Source organism: Emys orbicularis, chromosome 2 (genome assembly GCF_028017835.1).
Source record: "Emys orbicularis isolate rEmyOrb1 chromosome 2, rEmyOrb1.hap1, whole genome shotgun sequence".
NCBI lineage: Eukaryota > Metazoa > Chordata > Testudines > Emydidae > Emys > Emys orbicularis.
The window spans coordinates 46,852,889-46,866,112 of record NC_088684.1 but is presented as its reverse complement, the minus strand read 5'-3'; the positions used below and the strand labels follow the sequence as shown (position 1 = coordinate 46,866,112).

At 44.2% G+C, this 13,224-nt stretch overlaps 1 protein-coding gene across 2 annotated transcripts in view; it reads left to right on the top strand.

Annotated features, from left to right (window-relative positions):
* The window catches only part of OSGIN2 (oxidative stress induced growth inhibitor family member 2), a 29,921-nt gene extending 17,039 nt beyond the window's left edge, over positions 1-12,882 (top strand). For both annotated transcript variants that reach the window (XM_065399806.1, XM_065399805.1), the window contains exons 5-6: positions 7,147-7,238; positions 11,829-12,882. In XM_065399806.1, coding sequence (XP_065255878.1) covers positions 7,147-7,238; positions 11,829-12,882 — 1,146 coding nt within the window. The remainder of the gene's footprint in view (positions 1-7,146; positions 7,239-11,828) is intronic.
* Positions 12,883-13,224: the final 342 nt, after the last annotated feature.

Here is a 13,224-nt window from a genome sequence, read left to right as displayed (position 1 = left end):
GAGGGGGGGCCGCAGGTCTTTGGCAGGGGGTGGCCCGGGGGGTTGCCTGGATGCGCGTGGGGGCACGGGGGGGCGCAGATGCTCAGGGGCAATCAGGGGGGTGCCGTGGGTTCTCGGGTGGGAGCAGCCCAGGACCCCCGTTGGTGCTGGGGGGGAGGGAGGGATTGGCGGGGCTGGCAGGCTCCCTACCCGGCTTCTCGAAAGCGGCGACATGTCCCTCCCTAAGCTCCTAGCTCCACACGCTGCCAGCTCCGCAGCTCCCATTGGCCGGGAACCGCTGCCAATGGGAGCTGTGGGGGCGGTGCCTGCGGGCTGAGGCAGCGCGCAGAGGCAGCGCGCAGAGCTACGAGTTGAGGGAGGGACATGTTGCCGCTTCTGGGGAGCCCCCCCAAGGTAAGCTCTGCCCAGAGCCCTCACCCCCTCCTGCACCCCAATCCCCAGCCCTGAACCCCCTCCCACACCCACACTTCTGCTGCTGCTGAGGGGATGGTGTGGCCTGAGACTGCCCCAGCAGCGGCTGGTGTGACTGACCCAGGAGCTGCCTGAGCTGCTCGGGCAGCCCCGGCCGCTTCAGAAGTCACAGAGGTCATGGAAAATCAAGGAATCCATGACCTCCATGACAAAGTCGCATCCTTAGTCATCATTAGGTGACAAGGACTGCAGCAGATGGAAGAAGCAGTATAGGTTACCAGAAGACAAGGCGGCGGCTGTTGCTTGTTCCACTACCACATTGTGTCATAATTTCAGGTAACTGCACCTCTGACTCTCTCCATGATCTGCTCAAGGAATGCCCCCTTAGGTGTTGGGCCTCTAACAGTCACCTCTCTCTGGGCAGGGACCTACATCCCTCTCCCTCCAGACCAGGGCTTTAGGTTGAAGCCCCTGGCAATTCATTGATTATCACAGCAGGTCTGACCTAGCTCAGCATCTGCAGTTTCACACTTGCTCTAGCAAGGGCGAATACACTGGTTCACCAGTGACCCAAACAGCCTTACGCAGAGCACAGTATGTTTATTTTTAGGACAGAAGCATTACAGAGAAAACATATCCTAAGCAACAAAAAGTCTAAATGCGTGCGTAAGCTTACTAACTATCAATCATCTTTTCTGTAGAGACCTTATCAGGTTCCAGTTCTTCAAACCCTTCAGCAGAGTTTTTTCCCCTCTTGGTTAAAAAGGCACATCAGTTTGCTGGATCAAAATGAGCCCCTCCCCCAGTCAGTTCATGCTGGCTCTTAATACCACAAGCTCTTTCTTTGTTTCCTGGGTCTCTTGAACCTGGTCTGTATCAGTATATGCAATTCACCCCAAAGGGTGGTACTTCTCTCGATTTATTTACCTGTCCCAGCATCTGCAGAAATTCCCCCACCTTGATTCTAGTTCCTAGATCGGGGTGGGCAAACTTTTTGGCCCGAGGGCCACATCTGGGTATGGAAATTGTATGGCGGGCCATGAATGCTCACGAAATTGGGGGAGGGGGGGGAGGGCTCTGGCTGGGGGAGTGGGCTCCGGGGCCAGGAATGAAGAGTTCAGGGTGTGGGAGGGGGCTCCAGGCAGTGGGTTGGAATGTGAGAGGGGGTGAAGGTTCCAGCTGGGGGTGCGGGCTCTGGGGTGGGGCCAGGGATGAGGGGTTTGGGGTGCAGGAGGGTGCTCCGGACTGGGGGTGGGGAGCCAAGGGGTTGGGAGCATGGGAGGGGGCTCCAGGTTTGGGAGGAGGTATGGGCTCTGGTTGGGGGTGCGGGCTCTGGGATAGGGCCAGAAATGAGGACTGCAGGGTGCGGGAGGGGGTTCCGGGCTGAGGCAGAGGATGGGGCATGGGGGGGTGAAGGCTCCAGCTGCGGGTGCAGGCTCTGGGGTGGGACTGGGGATGAGGGTTTTGGGGTCCAGGAGGGTGCTCTGGGCTGGGACTGAGGGGTTCGGAGGGCGGGAGGGGGATCAGGGCTGGGGCAGGGGGTTGGGGTGCGGGGGGGGCTCAGGGGTGCAGGCTCTGGGTGGGGCTTATCTCAGGCGGCTCCCGGAAGCAGTGGCATGTCTCCCCACTGACTCCTACACAGAGGCGTGGCCAGGCAGCTCTGCTGCGTGCTGTCCTGTCCGCAGGCGCTGCCCCTGCAGCTCCCATTGATTCCCAGCCAATGGGAGCTGCGGGGGTGGTGCTTGGGGCGGGGGCAGCGTGCTGAGCGGAGGCCCCCTGGCTGCCCCTAGGAGCATAGGAGCTGAAGAGGGGACATGCTGCTGCTTCCAGGAGCTGCGCGGAGCGGCCCCCAACCCTGCTCCCTGGCTGAAGCGCCGGAGCGGGGCAAGCCCCAGACCCCGCTCCCCAGTGGGAGTTCGGCGGCCGGTTTAAAACAGCTGGTGGGCCGGACGCAGCTCACGGGCCATAGTTTGCCCACCCCTCTCCTAGATGGAGCTTGGTAACCCTCCCCAGCCATCCAGCATGCATTCCCTGGCTCACAGAGGTATAGATAACATTTATAAATTTGATGCAGTAGTCTCAAACATATGCCTATGTTTGTCATATCTGTTAAAGGGATCGCCAAACCTTTTTATAACCTAGATCACTAATAGAATAAATGTCTTGCTGACCACTTCCCTGCTCATGTGCTGTCATACGTCCCACATCCTCTTCTGCTAGCAATTGCAAACATTCTTATGTGAGCTATAGCAATTGCTTATTTTATTAATATTACTTTTACATGTATTTCATATATATATATGAAATACATATATATTTTGCTATCTCTGTAATGCAGTTTAGCAGCTAGTAACAAGCAAGAGAGTCAGCCAGCTCTTCATAAGCCACAAGCATAAACCACTTGTTTGGGAACTACTGTTAGCAGCAGCCTAATTGCTCAGGGCAGATAAAATTGATGGGCCGATATTTTGTTATCATTGATTGTGGTAACCTGTTCATTATCAGACTTTCAACACTCTGTTTATTCTGAATTCGGTGCCAGGAAGCAAATTTTAACAGAAGAGGAACAAGAAATGCTCAACTTAGTTCAACAGGGAACTTGCCTGCTGGCTATATTATTCTGCTAATAAATATGGCTGGATAACTTTTCTTTTATTAAGATTCTTTTCCATATCTCACCTCATGTTCTTTTAGGATACTGTAGAACCCATTAACTAATTAATCTATTGTTTAAATTCAGGGATGCAATGGTGTTTTGGTGTCAAAGCAAAATTTCAAAGTTTATGCATGTGTATACACCACCAACCATCAACTCAGTACTCTCCCCACCCCAGGTGATCTTGTGATCACAGCTAAAATGGTTAACAGAGAATTTGAAGTTAAAAATATAATTCATGCCAGTCAGCATGGTTTCATGGAAGGTAGATCTTGCCAAACAAACCTGTTGATAAAGGCAAATGTGTTGATACACCTCTACCCCGATATAACGTGACCCGATATAACATGAATTCGGATATAACGTGGTAAAGCAGCACTCCGGGGGGGGCGGGGCTGCGCACTCCGGCGGATCAAAGCAAGTTCGATATAATGCGGTTTCACCTATAACGCAGTAAGATTTTTTGGCTCCCAAGGACAGCGTTATATCTGGGTAGAGGTGTATATTATACGATTTCTCCAAGGCATTTGATTTAATATCGTGACATTTTGATTTAAAAATATGCATGATATGAAACTAACAGGACACACATTAGATGGATTACAAACTGGTTCACTGATAAATCTCAACGTGTAGTTGTTATTGGAGTCATCAGTGATGGACTGTTTCTAACAGGGTTCTCCAGGGAACTGTTCTTGGTTCAGAGCTATCTAATATTTTATCAGTGATCTAAACAATGATCTAAAATCTTTGGCAGTTAGGTTTGCAGACGACACACAGATTAGTGGAGTACTAAATAATGAGAAGGACAGGTTACTGTTACAGAGTGAGCTGAATTGCCTGGTTAAATGGTCACAATCCAATAAAATATATTTTAATATGGTCAAATGCAAGGTACTACATCTGGGAATAAAGAATGCAGGCTATGCCTACAGGGTGGGAGATGGTGTCTTGGAAAACAGTGACTTGGAAAAGCATTTAGGAGGGTCATTGTAGATAACCACCTCAATATGAGATCTCAGTTAAATGCTCTGGTGAAAAGGGCTAATGTGATTTTTTGGACGTATAAAAAGGGGGTTATCAAGTAGAAAAAGGGAAGTGTTCTTGCCTCTGTGCACAGCATTGGTTAATTCTGATGTCCACCCTTCAAGAAGGATGTGGAAATACTGGAAAGAGTTGAAAGAAGGGCCACAAAAATAATCCAGAGACTAGAAAGCAAGATTTAGGATATAAAGTTAAACGTGTTCAAACTATTCATCTGATCTCACTCTGTCTAGGTACTTAACGTGTAGAAAATGTATCTAATAATGTGGGAGGCTTTTCAAACCCGCTGACTAAGGCATAACAGAGATATAATGGCTGGAATTTGTAATTAGACAAATTCAGTGTTGAAATAAGATGCACTTTCCTGGCAGTAAGAGTGTTTGACTATCAGGACAGCTTACCGGGAAGCTGGTGGACTCAGGATTGCTTGAAGTCTTTAAAATGAGATTAGATATCTTTCTAAAATATATGCTTTAATCCATCTTCTGGGAGAAATTCTATCTCCTAAGTATGCAGGAGGTTGGGCTGGATGGTTGTGGTGGTTCCTTCTGGTATTGGAGTCTGAATCCCCCTTTTCATTCTTCCTTCATGGGCCATAGGGAGAACGGGAGCTCTGCATTGCCCTTAATGTGCTCATAATATTTACAGCTCTGTATTAAGACTGAGTATAATCAAGTCCCCGGCTTCAGTCATTCATCTGCAGGAATCAGGAGGGAATTTCCCCCCCCTCCCCCCAGTGAACAATTAGCCAAATTAAATATTCTGGGTTGGGGTTGGTTTTTTTGGGGTGGGGCTAGTTTTTTTGTTTGCCCCCTCTTAAGCATCAGGGATTGGCTCAAGATGGGACAGGACATCAACTGGTGTGAACCAGTGCTTTGAGGCGGTACAGAGAATCCTCTTTCTTGGCTGGTTGGCTGGTGTGTCTTGCTCACATGCTCAAACTAATCTCCAGATTTGAGGTTGAAAAAGAATTTTTACCCAGGTCAGATTGGCAGGGATCTTGGATGGGTTTCCATCTTGTTCTGCAGCATGGAGTGTGGATTGCCTGCAGAGATCATCTGTACATATCTCACCTAATCAATTGCCTGCTGTTACAGGGGCCTAGGGCATTGATGGTGCCTCAGTCTATCCTGTTCTGTGCCTGTAGCACACAATAGTTTAGTCTCCTGAGGACTGAAATGCTTCTCATAATCCAAGTTATTGAGCTCAATATTTAATGACCTGTGGTATACGGGTCAGACTAAGGCCAGAAGGGACCATTAGATCATCTAAACTCTATAAAATAATGATGGTAGTGCCTTACATTGTTTCTTCTTTGATTATATGGGATTTGGGATCTGTTTCTCAAAGCACTCATCCTTTTATGGAGGGCACTGTAGAAGTGCAAAAGATTATTATGCCTAAATGTGGACTCACTTGTCTCTTTCATTAACCACCACTTGAATTAATTTCAACTTTCATGATCTTATTTTTGTAAATAAAGTGGAAATAACTGTTGAAAACTACCTTACAAAAGGGATGTCTCAAAAGGGTAACCCTTGGCAATAGTGTGTGTAGGAAGAGCAGTGCTGTTGAAAGGGAAGACAAGGTGCTTGTTTTTTCAGGGACATCCTTAAACAGTTTTGCAACACCTTTCTCGCTTCCTAACATTATAAAGCTGGCTGTTTCTACCCCGTTGTTTCAATGTATCCATATATTTATCAATAATAATGGCCAAGCCACATCTGTCTCATAAATTCAGTACATATATTTCTCCACTGTTCCTCCGTTCTAAAACACGTTGAGTCCTTTCACACTTCCTGATTTAAGATTGTGCAGGTTAGACACTAAAAAGATGATTTTGCTTCCTAGAGCCATGCAATGCACTTTCTTCAATGGGACAAATAAAAATATATGGGTAAAACACTTTTCCAGCTGAGTAATGCCCTGAATCTGACCTCTCTCGAGTACTCAAAAGAGAGTCTATCTTCCAATGTCATTCTATAAGATTGCCATCTAAAACTGATTTTTATCTCATCCTGTTTATCTGAGAGGTTTCTTATTTTTTAATATTTGTTCTACAATAACATCTAGAAGCCCCAACTGATATTGAGTGCCCCAGTGTGCTACGCATTGTACAAACACATAGTAAAAGACAAGCTCTACCCCAAGGCGCTTACAACCTCAATACTCAAAATAGACAAATGGTGGGAGGGGAAACAGAGGCTTCTCTGCTAGTCCTCTGTATTTCAGTCCATAGTTTCTTCTGTATCTTATCATGTTCAACACATCTAATGCTCCACCCTTTTAGGTAATAGGATCCCTTTTTATACTTGGCCATATATTTTCTGTTGATTTTTTGCTGTAATATTTTTCCCTATATGTACATCTTGTACAGAGTCTGATCACCCATTGAAATCATTGAGTGGTTTTTTCCGTTGATTTTGATGGGAGCAGGATGAGGTTTACAGTTTGTAATCCTGTTTCCTTCATTCTTAGGGACCCAAACTTCCCCTTACCTGTGGGACTTCTGACCTTATCCACTGTATTGAGCCTGTTAATTGTCTTATTCATTAAAGTTTTGAACATGAGATATAATGTAATGGTGCTCTCTACCACCCTCCTTTTGTTTTCCACCTGTCCTTTTCTTGATTGCTACCAGGCACTATTTAGCTAAAGATTTAGGACTTTGTATTTCATATTTTATTGGCCTCCCAGCACTTGTTGTTTTTCTTATTTTTAGTTCCATGCTTGCAATATCTTGCTTTTATTTTCCTTTCCAGTTGTACTTTCCTCATCTGTAATTCTTCTGCTTTTCTCCATTAAATTTATCAAAATGCATCACCCCATGATCAAACTGCATACTTTATTTCCTAATTATAACATGAAATCTTGTTTTATTTGCAGTCCACATGCTGATACATCATCATCCTTTTTATTTCTGGATAAGTGCAGTGGAACCACTTTAGCAATATTTAGAAGAAATGTACTCATATAAAATAATTTTAAAATTTACCTGATCCATTTAGTTTGATTTTTCCCCCTCTCCCCCATAGACTATGGAAGATTCTATGTTGACAATCAGTTTTGGAGACTGGATGGAGTTACCAGGACTGAAGTTTAAGGATTGGGCAGCTAGTAAACGCAGGTAAAGACACTAAGTTTCTTAAAGTGATAGATGCAGAAAACGTGACTGCTGTAAATAGAACTTTTTTTTTTTAAATTTGAGAACTGCTAGATAATAGTTTTAATTATTACAGTGGCACTTCTCATTCCTTGAGTGCCTTAGACAATGGTACACTTATTTAACAAGGTGGAAACTGGTCATTATAGTTTCACCTGAAAATTTTTTTGATTATAAACTTGTGTACAAAAAGCAAATTGGTGAACTTGCTTTGTATTTAATCTTGTTATTCAGGGTCTCTGACTGAAAGTTTTTAACACATGCATGTGGTCATTCACTTGTTTTCTCCTGCTATTATGCCAAAAATGAAATTAGTCACTTTTGTCTTTTTCTTTTAAACCGCTCTTTGTCTCAGAAGTTTATGTAATGGAATTTCAGGGCCATTTTAAAGTGGATCTGACAGTGGTTGTTCAAAACAAATATATTAGTTACTAGTGCCCATTATAAAATATGAGCTAAATGATATATTTAAAAAATGGATTGTATTTTGTAGACATTTCTGGAGCATCAATCATCCCAGTGCTTAAGTGATACATATAGTATTTGGAGTAGTTACATTGTGCTGATTAAAATCCCCATCTTAAAAAATGAACCTTTAATATCATCTTATTTTCTACAGCCTTGTTTTTTAATTAAAGAGCACTTTCTAGCACACTTAATTCATGCTATGCTTATAAACAAGTCCTACAAGTGCTACTGTGTTAAAGTGTTTACTACCATGAAATCAATGGAATTACTCATGGGAATAAATACTGCACAGTTGTGTTTGCAGACTTGGGCTCCTAGATAGAAGGTGTAAGAATTATTAATTATGATGATAAATCTGTTTGAAGAGGTTTTAAGGAAAGATTTGAAGGAAGAGAGTGATGAGGAAAAGGAGACTTATGTTTATAAAAGGCAGCATGAAAGAGCACAAAAGAGTGGGAATAAGAACTGAACATAGGAGTAAGAGTTGAAAAGCGCATAAGAAGCAGAAGAGGGAATGGTAGGGGATACCAAGAGAAATTAGATCAGATATGTAGGTGGGGGGAAGACTGTAGTGGGGGCTAATAGGTGAGGCTAAGGAGCTTGAATTTAATACACTATAAGATAGATAAGGTAAGATAAGGGCCCTACCAAATTCATGGCCATGAAAAATGCATCACGGATCATGAAATCTGATCTTCCCCCGTGAAATCTGGTCTTTCGTATGCTTTTACCTTATACTATACCAATTTCACGGCGGAGACCAGAGTTTCTCAAATTGGGAGTCCTGACCCAAAAGGGAGTTTCAGGAGGGTTGCAAGGTTATTTTAGGGGGGATCGTGGCATTGCCACCCTTACTGCTGGGTGGCTGGAGAGTGGCGGCTGTTGGCGGGGTGCATAGGCGCTGACTTCCCCTCTTCCCAGTGGGTGCTCGACCCCCCCCAACCACCCCTGGCCCCGCCCCTGCACCGCCCTTGCCCCACCCCCATTCCACCCCTTCTCCGAAGTCCCCGCCCCTTTCCACCCCCATTCCACCTTGTCCCCGCCCCTGCCCCGCTTCTTCTCTGCCTCTTCCACTGAGTGCGCCGCGTCCCCGCTCCTCCCCCTCCCTCCGGAAAGTTGTAAGCGTTGCAAAACAGCTGTTAGGCGATGGGAAGTGCTGGGAGGGAGGGTGAGGAGCAGGGACGCGGCACGGGGTGGGGGGGGAAAGGAGGCGAGGAGGGGGGAACTTGGCTGCCGGTGGGTGCAGAGCTTTCCCCGTGGGCGCTCCAGCCCCGGAGCATCCCCGGAGTTGGCGCCTATGGCCGGGCGCCCACTTCTGAAGGCAGCGGCCCACCAGCAGCAGCACAGCAGTAAGGGTGGCAATACCATACCAGGCCATCCTTCCTTCTGTGTTGCTGCTGGCGGCAGCTTTGCCTTCAGGGCTCCCAGCCAGCAGCCGCCACTCTTCAGTTGCCCAGCTCTGAAGGCAGCGCCGCTGCCTGCAGAAGTAAGGGTAGCAGTACCACAACCCCGCCTACAATAACTTTGCGACCTCCCCCATCCCCCCGACAACTCCTTTTTGAGTTGGACCCCTATAATTATAACGCTGTGAAATTTCAGATTTAAATAGCTGAAATCATGAAATTTACTATTTTAAAAATCCTATGACTGTGAAATTGACCAAAATGGACTGTGAATTTGGTAGGGTCCTAATTATTAAAACAAAAACAGCAGCAAGGTTGGGTTCACACATAGAATGAGGAGGATTAAAAAGAAATATTGAACAGTTGCCATTCAATGAGCACCATTCATCCTGTATACTGAGTGAGGTAGTGGTTGTGTGGAAAAAATAAGATAATGTAATTAAAGATTCTGTCATGCAGATGCAGAAGGGGACAAATTATGGTTGCATGAGAAACCTTATTTTTGGCATTTTTAACTTTTGTATGCTTGAGATTGCAACCTTAAAGTTCTACTAATGTAGGTGTTCGGGTTTTTTTCTTCTTCTTGTAATTAACGATATACATGGATCCTAAGAGAGCCTTCATAAAGATACCTGAAGACTTTTTCTTGGATGAGGGAGAAGTTAGTCCTAGAAACCAAATAATTTGAGACAGATTGATGTGCAAGTGTAGGCCTGGGAGTCCACAGTTCTTGAGTTCTAACCTCAGCTCTGCCACTAACTTACATAGCCCCACACTGAGTAACAATGTCCGTTTCCTTATAAAATTGAGCTAATACTTGCCTTCCTACCTACTGCAGGTGTTGTAAGGATTGGTTAGTGTTTATGCAACACTCTGAGGAGATAAAATTAACACTTTTGTAGTGCTCTAGTTTTAAGAACTTTTACCAGTGGAGTAAGTGCAGGATTATGTTGCACTGACTGAGGGCTCAACACTGCACAGAGAAAAATGCAGCTTTTGGCCTGAGCCATTACGTTCTTAGTTAAATCAAAATCTCTCAATTTAAATAAACGTGTAGAAAATATATTATAAAATATATATTTTATGCAAAACACTTCCCTTAATGCAGTTAGAGTTGAGAAGTCAGAGTTTAGGTTGAAAGCTCAACTAGCTCTGACATCTGGTACTTAGGCTTTAAAATGTAATCTTGTTATAAATTGTCTTAACATATAACAAACTGGAATTTATATAGTTTTATAGCACAGCCTTCACATTTGACTTGAAGTCTCAATGAGACCTCCAAAACATACCAAGTTGGAAGAAAATCATTTCAGTGATGTTAAAAGTTATGAACTGAGTTTGTTGTCCTCTTGTTTCAGATGATCTAATGACTAATTTTGAATTACTCAAAAAAAGCCATGAAAATTTCAAGTTGCGGTCCATCTTTAAAATTAAAGAACTAATTTTCTTCAAACTTGACTTGTTTTGTATACCAGAAATCAAAAGTTGTATGCAGTGTTGTTGTAGCCATGTCGGTCCCAGGATATTAGAAAGAGAAGGTGGGTGAGGAAGAACTATTTCCACAGCTACAATGATCAACACCCCCCCCCACAACACACCTTTCAAGATCCATGGGTCCTACACATGCATATCACGGGTGGTGTACATCATCCAGTGCAGTAAATACCTCAATAACCACCATATGGGTGAAACCAGACAATCACTACACTCTCGAATGAACTCTCACAGGAAAATGATAAAACTACCCTGTCACCTGTGGGTGAACACATTTCACAAGTTGATGACTCTGTTTGACCTATCAGCCCGCATCCTCAAAGGAAACCTGTACAACACTTTCAAAAGATGACCCTGGGAGGTTAAATTCATAACTTTGCTACACGCTAAAAAATCAGGTCTCAATAAAGACATTGGATTTATGGCTTTTTACAACAATGTGTAACCCACTAATTCCCCTTTTTGTCCTATGACTACAGGGGTGTTAACAGACCACTTCACATTGAATAGTCCCTTAGAATATGTGCTAACAACTTATGCTAAACTATCTGTTCAAACTTGGGACTGGTCTGCATTGCCACTTAAGTCGATGTAAGTTACGTCCCTCAGGGGTGAGAAAAAAATCACCGCTCTGCATGACGTAGCTTACGTTGAGCTAACGCGGTGTCTACACCGTGCTATGTTAGCGGGAGATGCTCTCCCGCTGACTTACCTTCTGCCTCTTGGGGAGGTGGATTACTGAAGGCAATGGGAGAGCGCTCTGCCATTGACTTATTGTGTCTTCACCAGTCCTGCTAAATTGATGCCGCTGCATCGATCACAGCAGTACTGATTTAGCGTGCCAGTGTAGAGAAGCCTTTGTATTTAGCTGTGACACTCAGTACCTTTCCTAAACATGAAGAAGAGCTCTGTATAGCTCAAGAGCTTGTCTCTCTCACCAACAGAAGTGAGTCTAATAAAAGATATTACCTCACCCACTTGTCTCTCAGACATCAAAAGAGCAGTTTACAGTCTTGTCTTCAAACTCCATACAATAAAACATATTGAACTCAGTGTAGTTATGTTGAGAGTGAAGGGCTGAATCAACCCTGCTTAAATTTGAATCTGTACATTCAATATTTCAAATGTGATGTTCGACCCATCCATTGGAGCATAAATGTTAACTGGAAGCCTTTTGTTTTTGTTTCAGAAGTATAAAGAGTGACAGAGTTATGCCAGAGGAAATAGCTTGTTATTATAAACAGTATGTTAAAGTCATGGGCCTCCAGAAGAACTTCAGAGACAATGCTTACGTAACATCTGTTTCAAGACTTTACCGAGAACAGGATGACGAAGATGAAAGCCAAGTGAGTGAAGATATTTCAACACAGCATTTGCAAATGGAAAAGGAAGATGTACAGACATCATTGATCAAGAGAAACTGGGAAGTCAGAGGTTATCAGAGAACAACAGATGGCTCTCAGGTGCCCTTCTGCCTCTTTGCTGAGAATGTGGCTCTTGCGACTGGAACTTTTGATTCTCCTGGCCGACTACAGGTTGAAGGAGAAGAATTTCCCTTTGTGTTTCATTCCATGTCTGACTTTGGAGCTGCCATCGGCAAAGGAAAACTACGTGGGAAAGTAGACCCTGTCTTAATCGTGGGTGCTGGACTCTCAGCAGCTGACGCAGTACTGTGTGCTTACAACAATAACATCCCTGTAATTCATGTGTTTCGTAGAAGGGTTACTGATCCAAGTTTAATTTTCAAACAGCTGCCTAAAAAGCTTTATCCTGAATACCATAAGGTCTATCATATGATGTGTACTCAGTCACACGCTGTGGACTCTAATCTGCATTCTGCTTACACCAGTTTTCCTGAACACCGTGTACTTTCCTTCAAGCCAGACATGAAATGTGTCCTACAGAGTGCCTCTGGATTGAAGAAAATCTTCAAGTTCTCCGTAGCCTTAGTACTGATAGGTTCTCACCCTAATTTGTTCTTTCTAAAGGACCACGGTCAGGGGATAGGTCATAACCCAAACCAGCCAATCACATGCAAGGGTAATCCTATTGAGATTGATCCATATACTTACGAGTGCACTAAGGAAGCCAATCTTTTTGCATTAGGCCCGCTGGTTGGAGACAATTTTGTACGGTTTTTAAAAGGAGGTGCACTGAGCATTGCACGATGTTTGGCTACAAGACAAAAGAAGAAACATCAACTAATTGTTGAAAGAGGCGGGGGCGGGGATGGTGTCCCCTAAAACATGCAGTCATATAAACGTTCATATATGGAATTACAGGCATACTCTAACAAGCAACTCATTGACAGCTAAATTCATTAGTAGCCTCTTCTTTGTTACGTATACAAGTTACGCTTGTATTGCCTGGTAGAGGATGCTGACACTACATTACTTCACCCTTTTCAAAAGACAGAAATGTGGTCTGCTGTTTTAAGTGCTCTGTCCCACAACTGGAATTTCTTCCAGATAGACAGCAAATGAGACTAACTTACATTGACTTGCCTATGGTCTCTTGCTCAAATGAAAGAGCACACTTACTCTCTGGAAAGAGAATGTCTTGCCTGAGTGCTGGTTTTTATTCTT